Source organism: Pangasianodon hypophthalmus, chromosome 28 (assembly GCF_027358585.1).
Source record: "Pangasianodon hypophthalmus isolate fPanHyp1 chromosome 28, fPanHyp1.pri, whole genome shotgun sequence".
In the NCBI taxonomy this organism is placed as follows: Eukaryota; Metazoa; Chordata; class Actinopteri; order Siluriformes; family Pangasiidae; genus Pangasianodon; species Pangasianodon hypophthalmus.
The window spans coordinates 1,274,061-1,293,288 of NC_069737.1; the positions used below are offsets into that span (position 1 = coordinate 1,274,061).

At 37.2% G+C, this 19,228-nt stretch overlaps 3 protein-coding genes across 3 annotated transcripts; all 3 read left to right on the forward strand.

Annotated features, from left to right (window-relative positions):
* Positions 1 to 1,011: 1,011 nt before the first annotated feature.
* On the forward strand, positions 1,012 to 5,603 carry si:dkey-22i16.9 (matrix remodeling-associated protein 8). Its single transcript, XM_026945199.3, has 4 exons — positions 1,012 to 1,188; positions 2,661 to 2,966; positions 3,232 to 3,549; positions 4,817 to 5,603. The coding sequence occupies exons 1-4, from the start codon at positions 1,167 to 1,169 to the stop codon at positions 4,975 to 4,977; spliced, it is 807 nt and encodes a 268-aa protein (XP_026801000.3). The 5' UTR covers positions 1,012 to 1,166; the 3' UTR covers positions 4,978 to 5,603.
* Positions 5,604 to 8,683: 3,080 nt separating this feature from the next.
* scpp9 (secretory calcium-binding phosphoprotein 9) lies at positions 8,684 to 12,933 on the forward strand. Its single transcript, XM_034301314.2, has 10 exons — positions 8,684 to 8,812; positions 9,165 to 9,242; positions 9,365 to 9,379; positions 9,649 to 9,834; positions 10,454 to 10,549; positions 11,529 to 11,588; positions 11,748 to 11,822; positions 12,461 to 12,502; positions 12,586 to 12,659; positions 12,762 to 12,933. Exons 2-9 carry the CDS (start codon positions 9,198 to 9,200, stop codon positions 12,625 to 12,627), a joined length of 561 nt encoding a protein of 186 aa, XP_034157205.2. The 5' UTR covers positions 8,684 to 8,812; positions 9,165 to 9,197; the 3' UTR covers positions 12,628 to 12,659; positions 12,762 to 12,933.
* A 1,309-nt stretch (positions 12,934 to 14,242) lies between these two features.
* On the forward strand, positions 14,243 to 17,735 carry odam (odontogenic, ameloblast associated). The gene is made up of 10 exons (XM_053231007.1): positions 14,243 to 14,390; positions 14,507 to 14,575; positions 15,240 to 15,284; positions 15,370 to 15,429; positions 15,623 to 15,868; positions 16,526 to 16,570; positions 16,694 to 16,831; positions 17,264 to 17,347; positions 17,433 to 17,478; positions 17,580 to 17,735. Exons 2-9 carry the CDS (start codon positions 14,516 to 14,518, stop codon positions 17,460 to 17,462), a joined length of 708 nt encoding a protein of 235 aa, XP_053086982.1. The 5' UTR covers positions 14,243 to 14,390; positions 14,507 to 14,515; the 3' UTR covers positions 17,463 to 17,478; positions 17,580 to 17,735.
* Positions 17,736 to 19,228: the final 1,493 nt, after the last annotated feature.

The window sequence follows — 19,228 nt, forward strand, 5'->3', positions numbered from 1 at the left end:
TTTTCAGTTTGGTCTTTTTGTTCCTTGGTTCAGTTTTAATATTTAAAATGAGGTCATTTAAACAAAATGCTGAAATGTAAAGTGTTCAGTGGTGTCCAGTTTCACATCAGTGACTCTTTTGATAAAATTAACAGAAGTCTTTGATTTTTCTGAGACCAAAATGAGCTTCCTCTCATCCTGCTGGAGACGGCCAGCGAGGAAACTCTGATACAGTTCTGCTATTAATGTTACGCTCTACAGCTCTGAACAATGACTTTACAATAAAACACAATAAAACACAATACAACACAATGCAACACAATAAAACATGATCTCCAGGTGCAGTGGATCTCTTTGAAATGTGCTCTGACATTTAAACTCTTGTTTTTTTAAAGAAGTAACAAACAAACTCAATTTTAAAACCATATTCTTGCAGTTTCCCGACAGCTTTAGCTAATAACTGAAATGGACTCGTCTTCTTTGGAATTGGACTTTGTAAGTAGACGTTGTTTTATACCGAGAAACTTTATAGAGATTTGGACGATTTTCAGACCAGAAATTGGGTGCATCGTTCCAGACCTCCAGCTCCTGAAGCACTTTCTCACTCTTTACTCTCTCTGTGTTCAGTTAGATAGTTTTACTGAATGTGGGGATCTACATGCTGAAGAACAGGGTGGTGTGTGTGTGTGTGTGTGTGTGTGTGTGTGTTGAGGATTGGTCATTTAGAAGTTCCATGTCCTTTATGGAGATTGCACAATGATGACGAGAGTTTTAACTACTGTATGATTTTCAGACATTCTGCTAATCATCCGATTAAAAATAAACTTAGACATCGTTCAAACCAGCGCTTTGAGGATCCGTGCTGGAGCGATGTGTTCCTCATCACCTCAAAGGGAGCTGAATCTGAGGTTCTTCAGGCGTCCAGATACAGTATAAGCCATGTTAGATCCTTCACCCTGAAGTTTCTGTGAAGCTTCAGCAGATACCAGCAGATGGCAGTGGTGAAGAAGAAAAAGAAGAAGAAGAAGAAGAAGAAGAGAAAGAATGCAAAAGAAACAAAAACACATTTCTCAAGGTCAATAACGGACCTTGAGAAATGTAAAAAAAAAAAAAGTAAAAAAACAAGTGTTAAAAACTAATCAGTGATCTTTTTTTTTTTTTTTAAAGGGACGCAGCTCGTGAGCAGGATGTTTTTGCTGTGTTTTCTCGGTAAGCTGTGAGCTGGGTGCGGTCCTCCACATCCTGTTATATCTAATACTTGAAAAGAAATAAAACCTGATAAATGGTTAATGAACGCTAAGTGAAAAACAGGAGAAATATGCAGAATAGATCTATTACACGTTTAATTAGAGGTGTAATGCTAACATGTGTAAGTGATAACACAGTAATAACACTGTCGTAATGAACTTCAGCCAAACTTCACTTTTCGCTTTTCAAGTTGCATGAAAGTGCATATCACGATTATATCACATTTTTCATATATATCTTTAAAAAAAAAAATTTAATTCCTTGTGTGTGTGTGTGTGTGTGTGTGTGTGTGTGTGTGAGCACAGTTGGCAATAAATCTCTTCTACTAAATTTTCTTGTTTTGGAAACTACTGAGCAAAAGTGCAGGTATATTGTAAAAATAACAAAATATTTTTTGCATCACAATTCTGTAAAAAAAACCCAACAACACACAAAATCCTCCCACTGTGTATTAAATAATAACTACAGATACCACTGTTACCACCAATCTGACCACGGAACAATCAGGGTTTGTTAAAAAGTCATGAAATCTGCTGTATAAAATAATAAATATCACATTCTTTTATTTTATTTTATAAGAGAAAAGCACACAAAACACACTTTCTGTATTTTTTTAAAGCATAAACAGAAGCCAGTGCTGCTCTTTTCCAGAAAACAGAATCACATTTCAAACGCCAAAGCCACTTCCTCATCAGATCAAAATAACTTACACTGCTTCATGCACTGTGAATTCTGATTGGTCAGAAGGTGCAGCTCCTTCACAGGGACTCGTACACACTCGCCGGACGTTCACAGGGACTCGTACACACTCGCCGGACGTTCACAGCGACTCGTACACACTCGCCGGACGTTCACAGGGACTCGTACACACTCGCCGGACGTACACAGGGACTCGTACACACTCGCCGGACGTTCACAGGGACTCGTACACACTCGCCGGACGTTCACAGGGACTCGTACACACTCGCCGGACGCTCCACATACACGGATTTTCAGAATGATTGATACTGTGAAGTTTTCTGTAAGGAGAAATGTGTTTATTTAACATTTATGGAAGGAGTCTCCAGTGTCAAAGCTGTAACTTTAAGTTTTCCGACATCTTCGGGACTCTTTGCGGAGGAACTAACTTCCACAACACTATAAATGGACAAAAAGTCCAGCATATTATTCTGTAATAAAAAAAACAGTGTAATTGTTGGTAAATTGTTGTGGTATAAGAGGAATAAAACGCTGTTATAGGAAAATAATTAACGTGTGGGTGCTAACAGTAAGTCGGATTCATCACATCATCCCATCACAACACACACACCGTTTTATCTTTACTTATAAAAGAATAAATTTTTATTTGCATTTTGCCGTCAAGAATTCAAAACTAATCATGAGGTCTCTGCAGATTCCCAACTCTAATGTAAGTGTTATTTTTTGTCCTTCAGGTCTGCTCACCTTCTCGCCCGTGACCTCTGGCCTGACGGTGGTGCTTGGACACACGGCCACCATTCCTTGTAATCGTAGCTGTTCTACAGTTAAATGGTTTAGAAAGGAAATCCTGGTGTGTAGTTTTGCTGAAGGAAAGTTCATCATTGAGCCGGGGTTTAAGGGAAGGATCGAGTTCTCAGAAGCAAACCTGAAACAGGGAAACGCCTCCCTCACTATAACCGAGGTTGTGTACAACGACAGAGGCTGGTACGTGTGCTCCTGTGACGGCGATTTGGGCTGTGACCACTACCTGGAAGTAGTCGGTAAGTTCTTCAGGATTTCCACTAGATCTTTCTCAAGTGTCCATCACACTTGCTCCTTGATGTTGCCATGGTCTTTTCTGGATCCAGGTTTGCTCTGATTGGCTGAACCATAGAGTTGAAACAGATTCTTACTCTAAGCAAATAATGTTAATAAAATATTGATACTGGTTTAAAAAAGGGATTAGTCCATCCCATGACCTGACCTTAGAAAGACTTTTAGAAACTGTACAGATAAATTATTCACTGTTTAATTTTTTCATTCCAGTTCCGACTTCATTGACCGTCGTTTCTGGTGAAAACGCTAAGCTGCCTTGCTACGCCGAAACGGACAAACTCACAGCTGAATCTAACGCCAACATCCGATGGGAAAAAGATGACAAGCTCGTGGTGAAGCTAGCAAACGGAGAGATGGAGTTTGGTGCAGGATTTCAGGATCGAGTTTCTGTTTCCAAAGAGGATTATAACAGAGGAGACCTCTCTCTCACCATCGATGACGTCAGGCCCTCCGAAGCTGGCTTATACACGTGCTTTGTTCCGAGTGAAAAATCCAAACAGCCCGAGATCATCGCTCTCATCGTTAAAGGTTGTTATATTTTCATTTCTTCCAAACTCCAGTTCATATTCAGAGTTGAGTTAAGCATGCAGTGAGGATTTAATACAGAAAATGTGAACATCTGTATTCAGATCTCAGATATAACTACAGACTTAAGCGATATTCAGAAGTTACAGGGGCGGAGTTTGTCTAAAACAGAGGCGTGTCTCATTTACGCTCGATTCTGATCTTGAACTCAAGCACATTTTTCTTGCGTGATTTCGGCTCGAGTGAGGAGGAGTGTTAAGTCCAGCTCCACTGACTGACAGTTTGATGTAACCACAAATATGTCACTCTGAAATTTGTGTTTTGGCTGTAAATAAACACACACACACACACACACACACACACACACACTATGGAATGTTGTTCAAGGTCAATATTCCAGTAAATATATCTACATTAAAAGGTCATCGTCTATTGAAAAACCCTAACTTGGTTGCTTCTCAAGAACAATCTGGCAACCCTGGAGATCTAATAATCTGATTCAGAAAATCCACGTAAGCGAGCGCGTAACCCGACTCTGAATACGAGGAACTTTCCCTTCCTAAATATTGACGTAAATTAAATCATCGACTCTGAATACAGTTCCTTCCACACTATTTTGTGAGAATATTCATAAATTCCACTAACAAATTCCCACAATGCACCACAGGAAGTTGGGTCCAAATGCTAAGTAAATTGAAGGGAAATGAATATTAATTTAAAACCTCCAATCGTGTCGAATCTTTGTTTTTCATTCATCAGCTTTTACTAGTCGCACATTAATGAAAATGAGCTCCATGCAGAGAGAGATATTCTGAACCATTATATCAATTTATTTTAATACAATTTTATGTTTTCAAACATAAAACATTTCCTTAGAAATTAAGGAATATAAATACAACGCAAATACGTACTTATATAATTTAATTAATATTTGGTGAACAGCACTGAACCTCATTTATTTTGAAATTTTTGCACATGGACGCTTTCTTTAGTTCAAACCACTGATTTTCAACATTTTAAATCTGAAGATAAGAATTCCTGGCTACTGAGAAAAACAGACAGTTTACATTCATTTTAAATATTCTTTTAAGGATGCCAAAAATTACGTTTTGAGAGATAAAAACTTACCATAAAAAGGTTTCATATGAAAATGATTTTTATTGAAAGATAAGTAGTTTGTTCAACTGTTAAAGTGAAAATTTTCAAACTTTCATTTTTTTTTTTCAGGAAATTGTTCGGTAATTCTGACCTGCTTGTTTGTTGTTATTAGATTCCCCACCACGCTGGCTCACAGAGCATTATATCTCAGTGGTGTGCGTTATCATCGTAGCTGTTGCGGCAGCTCTCCTGTGGGCTCATCGCCAGAAACTATTTACAGCTGTCTGTTGTCCACACTCACAGCATCGCCCAGTTCCACAAGCTGGAAGATGAATGAGCTGCTTCTTCTTCTTCTTTTTTCTATCCTATCTAAACTTGAACAATGTTTTATTTGCTGCTATTAATGTGTATATATTATGTTTATTCTCAACTGGCATTGGGAAATCTCATTGGCAAAACAGTTAAGCATAATGTAAATTAAGTATATTAGCTACAAAAAGGCTCAATGGTTAAAGACTCTGGGTTACTGATCAGAAGGTCAAGTCTTAGATCCCTCAAACTGCCATTAAGCAGGCCCATAACCTGGTCTCCTAACCCATGTATATGTGAAGAAGAGAATTTCACTGTGATGTAATTTATACGTGACAAAGATTTCTTCATCAAAAGAATAAGCTATTGAATAGAAACGAGTGCTCTGGTGTGTTAGGATCACTAGAGAAGAAACTTTAGGACCAAGTAGAATTTACTTCCTAAATTTTACTTTAAATTAAACACTATACTTCCTTAAACACACTTTGGTTTTGTATTTTCCGTAGTATGAGATGATATGTCCATCTCCAGACCAAGTTTCAGTGAGGGACGCAATAACACAGTCACTGTGCACGTCTGTTCCTCAAGCATTTCCGGGAGCGTCAGTTTTAAACATAAAGCTGTAAAAAAAAAAAAAAAAAAAACAAGAATATGAAACTCCACAGACTTAAAACTCTTAGCCTTTATTCTCTCTGGTGCTTCTGTGGAATCTTATTGTGGTTTGGATGCTTACCTCGCTCGCCGTGCTTTTTCTGTGGAACATGACAGTGGAATTTCCAAAAGCGAGTTTGTTCCTGACCTGAGGGAAAATCCAACACCTCAGCAGTATGGTACTAACTGTAGTTTGGTCGTACTGTCAGTAAATTAAGCTACCAGTCATGGAAAATGAGTACGGATCTTCGCTAGTGTTTTGAATGATGTTTACTGGATATATTCTAGGAACAGTGATGTCACTTCCTGTGAATACTGATTTGAATATATCTGAGCTATATAAAATATCTGATCATTAGCCCAAAGCTTTAACCACTGATCCACTACTTCACAGTATTTGGAAAATGATTCACTCCATGGCCAGTTTTTTGTGTCTTTGATTGCACTTTCATTATATGATCTAGACAGTAAACTAAATCCCAACTGTAGATCTGAAAAAAACTGTGCTCACCAAGCTACCACACTGAAGTTGATTATTTTCCTATAACAGCACACCCTGATGAGTTTTAGTTCTCTTACAGCACAGCATTATCGCAATAATTACAATTTATTATTGACTAAATAACTACACTACTCTCTGAATAACAAACCAAAAATATAGATGTTTTATACATTTATAGTTACAATTTATATTGTGGAACATCTGCAAAACGAGTAAGCCAATAAGATAAAAAAAAAAAAAAACCCTGCAACTTGTCGTGTTACTGAGAAACCACAAAGTAAACTCATTCACATCTTTACCTCTGATTTTAGCAAAGCAGTGACACTGGAAACACACTGGAAACATCATAGCGATGATTTTATAGATCTGTTTACATGAATCAGCTGTTACCATGAGAATGAGAGCATTAGTATAAACCTGTCAGAGCTGCTGTTATAGAACATGAATCATTAAACAGGTGGAAATCATTTTCCAGGTGTTTTATATATATTTTTGGTTTGTTATTCAATGAATGTATCAGTCATTGATACAAATTTCAAACCTGTGAGTTAATGTATTTAACATTGTACACAGAGCTGCTAAAGAAACATGTTTACATACCTCAGTACATGTAGAGAACTACTGATAGGGCATAAACATTCACACACTGCTGTGAACTCAACATCAATGTGAAAATCCCTGTATTCTCTCAGCTGTATCTTTTAGTTCTCATGCTGACAGTGCTTGAAGTATTTTACTTGAATTTCATTAACTCCAGGTATTGAAATTTGATATTGATGCAAATGTCCTTTTTCAGATTTTGGTGCTGTTGGAAAAGTGACATCATGTGGCAGCTAGAACTATTGACTGAATCTGGCAGGTCATTAAATATTATCTGAATGTTTGACTTGCTCGTTTTGCACATTTTGAAATCCAGCACTTTGATAAAACTAAAAAATTACCTCATTAGACTGTTTTTCTTTTTAAATATTAAGAAGGATTAGGATGAAGTTATTGCAATGTTAGTTTGTCCCAGAATGTATTTAGAAATTATGTTTTTGTAAATCTCCACCCTTCCCCCAAAGTCTTCATCTCTTCCCTTTTGCTTGGTACGGGAGCTTCATTTTTCACATGTTTCTGTAATCGTTTTCTATCATTGCCATTTTTATTATTGCATTTTATCAGTATTATTATATTATTTTGTTGTAGTAGATGTTCTTATTGTAATGAAATTTAAATAAATGAACAAAATGAAATGAATCTGGTTTTCATATTTAAATCTTCATCACTGTATGATGAATTATTGGCACTCTTCGTTGAAAAAGAATAACACAATAATTCAGCTTTTAAACAGCTTTCATCATTTTCATGTAAAACTCTGATTAAAAAAACTTTGACCATTCTCTAGAAGGGTGCCAATAATTATGAAGTCAACTGTATGTGTGAGATTAATCCATAACGTGCTTGTTCAGAACATGGGAGTTAAAAAAAAAAAAGATCCATTTAAAATAAACTCCTGTTTAGTTCACCAGTTAGCAAACGTCCAAAAACAAAATCTGCTCTTTCATATTTTTAAACATTCTTTGCTCGTTTTTTGTTACTCTCAGGACAAAAATGACCTGAATATCATCTCATAAATATCATAAAAATGATTATTAAAGAATTATTTGTCATACTAGTGAAAGAATTTGTCCTGAAGACAATAACGTTCATTTATTTTCCTAAAACAGCACGTCCCCAAGTGTTTTATTCCTTTCATTCCAAAGCAATTTGCCAACAAATATTTTTTATTCATGAAGGAATAAAGCAAATGAACAACAAGTTAGTTCCTGTTCTCACTTACGTTACAGCAGCTATAAACATTCGTTCCCTCACCAGCCCCTATTTATTCTCTCTCCTTAAGTTAATGAGACAAAACCACGCAGCTTATCATGTTACCGAGAAACCGCAAAGAAGCGTAAACTCTAATATCCTGAAGATGTCCGAAAACTTAAAGTTCCAGCTTTACCTCTGACTGTTGCAAAGCGCTGACACTGGAGACTCCTTCCATAAAAGTTACATAAAAATCTCCGTACTTTAAGAAAACTGTTATGTTAGAACTGGTATGTGGTGCGTCTGCCATATACGTCCATGTGAATGGGCTGTTACTATAGAAACGATAACGTATTAGAACGAGCCCATAAACACAAACCTGCGCGACTGTCAGAGCTGCTGTTATAGAAAATCAATCAACACCTTCTGACCAATCACAGTGCAGAACTCAACAGCGCCGTGGTGTAAGAATGAAATAAAGCACATTTTTAAACAATATTTCTTGTATAATATAATATTTAAAGTTCACACTCTCATTCTAAAGATTGTGTTTAATGACGGTGTGTTTGTGAACAAGCAGGTTTCAGGTGTTCGTGATGATGTCATGGAGTCGTGTGGCTTTTAAATCCTGTCACACAAAAAGACCCAAAACCTCAAAATTCAATTACAGAGTTTTGGCTCATCATCTATTTCTGTGCCTCGGATTAAAGCATTCAGATTTTAAGAAGATGTGAACAAAAGGTCTGCGCTTGTTTACCACAAGAGTAACGTGAGCAAGCAAACAGCGGTCAAACACCTGGATCCGTGAGCAGGAAGTCATTAGGCTGGAATTTCTCAGGGCCGATATAAGGCCAGTGTCTGAGCCGGGAAGAGCACAGACGCATCTCGAGCTCCTGAACCTTCGCTCTCAGTGAGGTGAGTACGGCTCGAATACGCTCCATCAAAGCTCTGCGGGGAGATACAGCTACGGTGATGAGTCCTGTCCTGCTCGTTCAAGTCTTATATCTTTAGAATTATTGCATTTATATTACGGCATTTCTTGTCTTATAGTTATGAAAAGTGTTCATGTGTAAATTAGAGCTGGAAGAGCTGAATATTTCACTCTTCACAGAAAAAAAAACATAACATCAGAACAGATTACGAACAAAACTAGAGCTAGAGCTGAACCTCGAGGAACGCAAAAATGAACATCGCTGTCTGTCTGAATTCTGAAATGTTTTACTCCAAATCAGCATTAAATTATTCTTTTAAAATATGTTTCTTACAGTTTTTTTAAGGTCTTGCTTTCTCAGCCTGCAACATGAAGCTCTTTCTCTTCGTCGCCTTCCTGGCCTCAGCTGCCTGCGTAAGTGTTCGACTTCACGCCATCTCTTCTGTTCTTCCTGGAAAAAAATCATTCTTTACATGCATACCTCTTTCATTTCATGAGCATTTTTTCACCTTGTTTTTTTTTTTTTTTCCTTGTAGATGATTTCAGCGAAGGTAAGCCAATCGAGCTGTTAACTAAAAGTGGATGGAGTTTTTTTAGAAGTGGATTTTTGTGTTTTGCTTCATTATTAATGTTGTTGAATCTTTCACAAGAAGCTCGTTATTTCTTTAAGAACCATTTACAGTAACTGAAATGTGTGAACACACTGAAATACATAAATGTGTGTCATTAGCATTTACATGTGGAGATGCTGGAGACGTTGAATGTTCTAGTGAATATTGAATATCACCTACGTCTCCTCCTGTATTCCCATACTGTGTAGAAACTGCTGGTGGTTGGAGGTTTGAACGGTGGTGTGGTGGGGCTGAACCCCGGCGTGGTGGGGCTGAACCCCGGTGTAGTCGGGCTGAACGGAGGGCTGTTGAGTCCCGGGCTGGTGGTTGGAGGCATGAATCCAGCGCTGATCGGAGGTGGTGGAGCTTTCATCGGTCAGCCACCCATTGCTCCAGTAAGAACATCTTCATGTCTTTAGAAATTTTCCACCAAATGCTAAAACAACGCTGAGTTTTTTTTGGGTTTTTCCATCCTGAAAGACTCGGGTTCCCTACAGTCCTGGTTCTCAAAGTGAACACAACGCAACATTATAAAGTTATATCGATTAAAATCGAATGACAAATTTAATAAAAATGATTTCAAAACATTCAGAAATTAAGAAATTATTGGCTACGATTAATAGACAAAATTAACAGCAGACACATTTAAATAATGTTAATGTTAATATTTTAATGTTAATAATATTAATAGTTTCTAAAATACATCTGAGGAAGTCCATGAATTATTATTTTTTAAATCATTTTTATAAAGTTATCCCTGACTGTACTGTGATAAACATGCAAAAATCATTTATATTTATTAATTTAAAAAAGTCATATTTTTATTTAGACCTGAAATAATTTATTTATTGAGTTCTAAAATAATGATTAACAGACTGTTCTGTGTTTTATAACTGAGTTGAAGATGCAATGTAAATTTTATTTAAATTCGTTTCTCTCTATAATAAAGAGCGCTGGTCTGGATTGTTATAGAGATTGCCTCATGAATGAGTTCTGGATATTTTTTTTCTCCAGATGATTCCTGCGATCCCTCCGTACATGCTCCAGCCTCAGTTCGGAATGCCCAACGCTCCTCAGCTCCCTCAGCAGCTCCCCTTCCAGCCTAACGGGGTATTTAACCTCCTGTGTGACGTTTACATTTACACTCATCACCAGGCTTCAGGACGGAGTTATAATAGCATCCAAACATCTGCGTAGCAAGAAATGAAGCGCTGAATATCCAGAGATCTCCTGAGCATGTGGGCGTTTTTATATGAACTCCGTTATGTAATAGTGACATCACATCACAGTTTGAAGGAGAAAGAAGATATCTGATGGAGTCTCGCTCGTTCTCGCTCGTTCTCACTCATATAGCCGTCCGGATGAGAGTTTAAACAAAGAGGACAGTTTTATTTTAAGCTAAACTGATATCTTTAATGAACTTAGGATCAGTTTCTGCTACAAGCCATTATATAACAGACTACACTGTAAGTCTCGAGTTTAAGTTACGCCTCTGCCTGAGAGCTCTTTCTCTACGAGTTTACAGCCTTAAAAATAGACAAATGATCCGGCTTGTGAAACCTCCAGCTACCTTCCTTCCATCCACTTTGGATTAACAGAATAACCGCTATGTGATTTTACAATTTTTTTTAATCCGAATTCTAACCAGGGTTCAGATTTGCACACTTTTATCTAAATTATCAAAATTCCTGGGATTTACACACCTACTTGCTTTTTAATGATGTATTTGAAAAGAACCTGCACATTTTCTTTAAAAAGAAAAAGAAATGTATGAAAATCCCCTTTGGAAAGTTAAGAACCTTAGAAAGGAATTAATTCTCCCCAGCACCTTTCTTTTCTTTTCTTTTCTTTTCTGTTTTTTTTTACAGTTTGAACACTAGTTGATTACTTATGATCTTTGCTAGACGGCCCAACCACGAATGCAAAAATATCAACAGGTTAAAATTGTTAAAAAGGGTTTTTTATATGATAAATGATAAACAACATATAATTGTTAGTGAAACACAGATAAACGATATATAATGATTAGTATCATTTAGTGATTAAAGCCTCCTGTATTTAATGTTTTTTCTGCTCTGGTGGTAATTAGGGAATGCCCTTCCTGCCCCCTGTGAATCGTCAGGTTGTGCCTCCTCAGCAGCAGGCAGCGGTACGCTTCCACTCGTTTACTCATAATGAGGAGAGGTTGATAGTAATAACAGTGTGTGTGTGTGTATGTGTGTGTGTGAGTGTGTGTGTGTGTAGTATGTCATTCTACGCATGATGATGTAGATGTTTTCTCTCTGATGAGTCATGTTGTGTTTAACAGGGGCAGATGAACCCGGGGGGAAACGGGCAGCAGCCGCAGGGTGACATGCCCGCCGGCCCAGCGCCACGCTTCAGAGTAACTCACTCATTTATACTTTTAGATTTTTTATATATATATATATATATATATATATATATATATATATACTTACATTGTTTTTTGTTAATAGAAGTGAAACCACAGGTGCAAAGAAGTGTAGTAGCAGTGTACTTTATTTAACTTCCTTCAAGAAACAGACAGAAAGCTGAATAAATGCTAATGGAATAACAACAAACTTAAAATAACTAGAAATGCTTCAAATATTATAATATATAAAAATGTATAATAATCCCACAATGAGAGATATTATGAGAAATATACACTTAGATTTACATACAAGTATTCTTATGTTTACTTTAATGACATTTTATTTCTGATATTTAGTTTCGATATTATATTTTCTATTATAATATTATATAAAAATTTATTTTTGCAGCATATTATTGAATACATCATTGTAAAATAATTGCCATTTCGTCACTCCTAATAACCGAAAGCTGATATGAATCGAATTATTCTCTCTTCTATTTGATATGAGTTATTATTAAATATTGAATAATCTGAAAGTTGTTAGTTTGAATAAAAATAGATTGTCGTAGTCTTTAGGATCTGGATTATAAATGCTAAGTTATCAGAGTGACTAAATGAAGTGAAATTGTTGAATTCTCTCTCAGCGTGCTCTCCGCTGGAGAATGCAGGACAATTCAGTCGCTCAGGTAACGTAGTGATAACGTGAATTAGAAAAGCTGACATGTTTAGGGAAAAAATCATTGTATTCACTGTGAATGTGTGATTTCAGGTCACTCGGAGCCCGGCTACAACCGAGCACCCTGATGAGTAAAGCCTCCTGACTTTACTGCACAGACGTCTGAGGTTCGTCTTTATCTTTAACTTAAATACACTTAAGTTTCTATTAAAATAAAAGTTACTGAATTTGATGTGTTAATTCTTTCTCTTTCTCTCGATTATTGACAGACTTGACCCGGAGCAGCTCCTTAATTTTTTTTGGAAATGATTGTTAGATGACAAAATATATAAATCGTAGAAATAGAATATTGATTATTAGAATTAGATTAGAAATTAAAAAAGCAGATGAATTCATTGTTAGACTTTGATTCATGTGATGATCACTAATAAAATTATTCATGCATGATAAAAAAAAATGTTGTGCTTTTCATTGACTTTTTTCATATTTCTCTTTTTCATTTTACTCCATGAACAAGTGGTGCTTTAAATAAACAATAAAACATGACAGGAAGTTACTGTTAGCATCCTGACGTTGATTCTTTTCCTATAACAGCATGTCACAAGGTGTTTTATTCCTCTTACACCACAGCAAACTGATCTGATTTGTTACTTCGAGCAAATGAACTGTTTCTTTGCCATCAATTACACGTGTTTATTTATTAAAGAATGACATCATACATTTTTATCTGTTTATATCTGCAAAGTGGAATCCCCATGAAACTAGTTAGTTCCTGTTTTATTCGTCTTATTCGTCTTATTCAACAGCAATTTGCCAACAATTACTGTTTTTCATCCATGAAAGAACGGCATTCCGTACTTTTTTATCCATTTAGAGTTACATTTAATGTTTGTGAAACACAATCTCACATTATAGCAGCTATAAACAGTCGTTCCCTCACCAGCCTCTCTTTCTCTCTCTCCTGAAGTTAATAAAACAAAAGAATAAATGCAAGAAATCAAGAAACTGCAAAGCGTAAACTCCTCTGTCCTGAAGATGCCAGAAAACTTAAAGTTACAGCTTTACCCCTGACACTGGAGACTCCTTCCATAAATGTTACATAAACGTCTCCTTAGTTTAAGGAAACTTCACCATATCAACAATTTATTTAAATCCATTTATGTGAGTGAGCTGTTACTATAGAAACAATAACGTATTAAAAGGAGAGCATTAATATAAACCTGTGATTTGAAGCTGTGCTACTGTCAGAAAATTAATCGACACCTTCTGACCAATCAGAATCTGGACTTCAACAGCACTCTTTAATATTTTAGAATAAATGCAGACTGACAGTCTGAGCCTCGTTGTGTAGAAAAAGAGACAGAAAGCGAGGCGTAAACGAAGCTTAACCGCAGATTAACTCCGGAGTCTTTAACATTAGCGCTCGTCTTTGTTTTTTGTCGTCTTTCGCCCAGTCAGAAAAGCTGATAATCACACAGAGCTCAGACATCGTGTTTAGGTGCAGATTAAGCAGAACGCTGAGCTCAGGAAGTTCCTCATCGTCAACGTGCTCATTAGTCTAACGCCAGACTGCGATCTCTGACACTCTGAGGGTTTGATTCGGTTAAAACGAATGCGTGACACGGCGGTCGGGTTAAAACGAGGTAGGTGATGTCATGTGACCTAAACGAGACAGTGGTGAGTAAGAATGAAGAAGTTCTTTAGCAAGAGTGAGGCTCGGTGTAACTGTGTGAGTGTTATGGCCTGCTGAACTCCTCGGTCAGGTGAAGTCACCGGAGTGTGTATGACGTCGTGACCACACGGCGCCTCGGCGTGTCGGATAAGAGGCACGGAGACGCTTTAAAAAGCCAAAGCCAGAGCGACGTTCTCACAGCTCTCATCTCCATTCCACAGTGAAGGTACAAGCCTGCTTCTGTGATCTGTTTTATTATAAAGGATAGAAATTGAGGAGATTGTTGAGATTTGTGGCTCGGATGTTCAGTCTCACTCTTCTTGGTGTTTTGTTCTTTCACAGTTGGACACCATGAAGCTCCAGACCTTCATCTTTTTAGCTGTTCTTCTCAGCTTTTGCTCTGCAGTTCCGGTGAGTATTTAATATTTATCCATTAACTTATTTTCTACACCACTGTTAAACCCTGTGGAATCCTGGACTCTGATTGGTCAGAAGGTGTTGATTAATTTTCTATAACAGCAGCTCTGACAGTAGTGCAGGTTTATATTAATGCACACTTTCTTATATGTTATCGTTTCTATAGCAACGGCTCATTCACAGTCTAATCTGTAATCACTGATTTGGTGAAGTTTTCTGTAGGGAGATGTTTATTTAACATGTATGGAAGGAGTCTCCAGTGTCAGCGCTTTGTAACAGTCAGAGATAAAGCTGTAACTGGACAGAGAAGTTTGCGCTTTACAGTTTCTCTGCAATAAAACACGACAGGCTGGGTTTTTTTTCGTCTTATTAACTGAAAGAGAGAGAAAAAAGAGAGGCTGATGAGAGAACGTGCACGTAAATGCAACTAAAATGGATGAAAAGTATGACAGGCTTTAAGAAATAAAAACTATATTTGTAGTATAAGAGGAATAAAGCGCTTGGTGATGTGCTGTTAAAGGGAACAGTAGTAACAGTAACTCTGCTTCATCACACCATACTAATCATTGATTATTTTACTGTAACAGCACCACACACTGTTTTATTTTTACTTCTTCCTTAATTATCGTGCAGTAATGAGCCCTTTCTCCTGTTCCAGATCCTCCGCCAGCAGCTTGGAATAATTGCCAGTAACAGCAATGAGGTCTTTATCCTCGATGAGTTCATAGTTGTTTATATTTTATCTTTGTTTTGAAGGTTTCATGCTAATCTTATTTTGCTGTTTGTAGATTGTGCGTCTCCCAGGACTCACGCTCTCCGGCGTCGGTTTGGGACAAACACGGGTTCAGGTACGGAAATAACTCTCGGAAGTAGTTTCAGCTTAAATACAGCCAAAATATCAGGGTTTATTGATAAAAAACTCTCTCTCTTTCTTTCTTTCTCTCTTTCTCTTGCACTTAACGATCAGGAGCAGGGGATCAGTCACACTGTATTCAATATTTGTGAAAGTTTTTATCACGTTTTTTTCCTCTTTCCTCTCAGGGAACTCCGTTTCTCTCTCCGTTCCTGATCCAGCCCCAGCCTGATTTCCTGCTGCCCCCTCAGGTGGTGAATTTCGGACCTCAGGTTCCGGGACAGTTCCTGCCCCCACAACAGAACCTGCCCCCGTTACTGCTGCCCCCACAACAGAACCTGCCCCCATTTCTACTGCCCTCCCTTCAGCAGGAGCAGCCCACAGGCCCAATCAACCCCAACAACCCTCCCCCCAACACCCAGGACCCCGCCCAGGTACACGTCCCTCTCACAATAGGGTTCAAGTATTCAAGGTTTCATCCTTAAAGAACATTTTATTACAATATCTAATGCAGAATATTATTTATTAATACTTAACACAAAGAAAGAAAGAAAGAAAGAAAGAAAGAAATTCTATGCTGGGGAAATAATTTTATACAAAAAATAAAACATGTCTATAGGAAAAGAAATTATTTCTCTTCTGATTTACTACACAACTATAAAACTAATTTGTTAAAGCTTACATGAATGTGATGTTGATGGAAAAACTGCGCATATGAAGGTTGTTTCAGGACAAAGTACGGATCAATGAGGGTCAGTACAGGTGTGATACAGGTGTAGTATAGGTCAGTGACGGTCAATATGGGTCAGTACAGGTGTAATATGGGTCAGTGTGGGTGTAGTACAGGTTGGTACAGGTGTATTATGGGTCAGTACAGGTGTAATATGGGTCAGTGTGGGTGTAGTACGGGTTGGTACAGGTGTAATATGGGTCAGTAAGGTGTAGTACGGGTCAGTGAGGGTCAGTATTGGTCAGTACAGGTGTAGTACGGGTCGGTACAGGTGTAGTATGGGTCAGTGAGGGTCAGTGAGGGTCAGTATGGTTGTAGTATGGGTCAGTAATGATTTTTTTTTTTTTTTTTTCTGCTAAAGGTGGTTCCTCAGTACTTCCCGTTCCCTCAGGCACCAGGAGGACAGGTGTGTGTGCGTGTGTGTGTGTGCGTGTGTGTGTGTGTGTGTGTGTGTGTATGTGGGTGTGTGCGTATCTCTATCTCTTCACTCATGTTGATATCAGTCAGATTTTCGTGTTTCTCCTCACAGGGTTTTCCGTATTATATGAGTTACGGCTTCCCTCCAAGAAACACGCTGCTCAAAGTCCCGCCCAATCAGAACACAGCAAATCAAAATGCGGCCAATCAGAACCCAGTCGGACCCACTATAGTCCCTCAGCCTGCGCAGGTAACGTACGGCACATCACACACTCTTATACATCTAACGCAAAAATAATCTTCTTAAATAAAGTGACGTATAAAACTAGCATTAAATCCACGACTTCCTCACACTGCTTCTCATAGAACTGTCAGCTGATGATGTCATACAGCAATCAACCAATCAGCAGCTCCGCTTTAGCTCACACTCAGTAACATCACATCTTTCTCTCATTTTTAATCTTTCTTCATTTCCTTTCTCTTTTCTTTCTCCCTTTTACCAATTTCCTTTCCACACACACACACACACACACACACACACACACACACACACACACACACAGCTGTAATGTGTAGTTGTGTGTTAATGCCTCTGTATACTGAGAGCTGGATTAGTGATAAGTGAAAGATGTTGTTTGTTGTCAGGATTTTAGAGCTGAAAATATTTAATTTATTTGATCAGAATAACGGGAAGGTGTTGGAGCCGTGGCGTATGACTCCGCCCCCTGATAACCGTGGAGATCGTCCTGGGCGTGGCGTAGAGGGGGTAAAAACACACAGTCATGTCTGTATTATATCTAACATCTAATGAAGTGAAAGTCACTGTGGATTTGTTTTGCTGTAAATGACAGGATCCTGCGTTCCCGTTTTTCCAGCCGTAGATCCGCAGAGAATCGTGTGAGTACTGTAGCTGGGTATTTATAGATTTATCAGTCCTGTGTATTACATTTATTCCCATTAAACACAATTAAATATTTTTTTCCTTTTTTTCCCCACAGGTGTCGGAGTGAAAGCACTCAGAGAGCTTAAACATCAGAACGTCACGCTTCTGTCTGACACCGTCATGAATCCAGCCACGTAATTGTTCATGTAACTGTTATAACGACTCTTATTACTTGACATCACCTGTATTAACTGACAATAAACACTTTATTAAAATTAAAACAACCCAGGCATGTGATCATTTACCCTTCAGTCAGTCACACAGTGAACACAGAATGCAGGAAAATGTGGATGCTGATGAGTTTAATGAGAAAAGCAGCAGTACAGGTTTATAAAGGAAAGAAAGTTGTTTGATTAGTAAAGAACTTCGTTATCACCATCTACAGCTCCTCATCTAATCATTCTGTTAAATCAATTTCTATCGTTTCTAATCATTTACTAAAAGCATTCTTTGTTTATTGTATTTGTTTAAGAGCCGTAATCTCAGGTCATGTGATCACCTGGGAATAAACAACGAGAAAAATAATCAGCAGGGAAATGATTCATTTAAAAAGGTGCCACTGGAATTAATTAGAAAGCAATAAATAAATAAATAAAATAAAAGAATAAATTACCTGTAGGTTTGTGAGCGCAGGTGGACGTTTGTCTTTACTGCAGTGTGTCTTCATCACTCTCAGATTCAGCCTGAAGCAGACGAATGAAAACACACTGAAACAGTTACGCAACAAAATAAAAGATAAAAATAATTTTATTAGGATTTTATTTTCACTCACCATCAGGGACTGGAGCTGTGCATCAGAGTAAAAACAAAAATTCAGAACGGTTAAAAGTGAATTATTATTTATACACCTATCCATATTATTATTTATTTATACTTTATTATTATTTATTTATTCATCAGTAATCGATTTTAAATAATTTCTTACGAGTTGAGTCACGCCGTATTCGAAAGAAAGAGGAGTCTGTTGGGAAAAAAAATAAAATCAGTGTGTGTGTGTGTGTGTGTGTGTGTGTCATTAATCTGATTAAAAATCACTGTAGATTAACATCATAAAGAAGAACAGTTATAAATACAATATGAACAAATGAGCCTTAATCAATTAATAAAAGTAAAATTACTGTTGAATTGGAGTTGTACAGAATCTTCACGTAGGACTGAGGAGAAAAAGAGAGAAAAAAAAGAAATTTATTGAGTTATTAATGTAGTGCATTTTAAAGCAATGCAGTGCTGAGGAATAAAATTACATACAGTATTTTATAGAATGATATAGAGATAAATACAGATGTTTAATTTAATTTAATTTAATCAGAGATTATCTAAATACCATTAATCCCTGAGGTGGTGGTTTCCTGCCATCCTATAAAGGAAGAGTAATTATTATTATTATTATTATTATTATTATTATTATTATTATTATTAGCAGTAGTAGTAGTGGTAGTATCTATAATATATGAATAATTATGTAAGATCTAGGAATTCGGCGTACCTTAGGTGGTGGTCCTCGAGGCTAAAAATGTAGAATTTTAAATCACAATCTATTAAATTCTTTAATCTATAACATTTGGAATTTGTAAATGTCTTAATTAAAGAATAATAATAATAATAATAGTACTGTTTACTTCAACGTAAAAAAGGAAGTCCGTGAACTTACGTGAGGTAAGAGGAAAATACTCTCTCCCTGTCAGGAAACAAACATTATTAAAG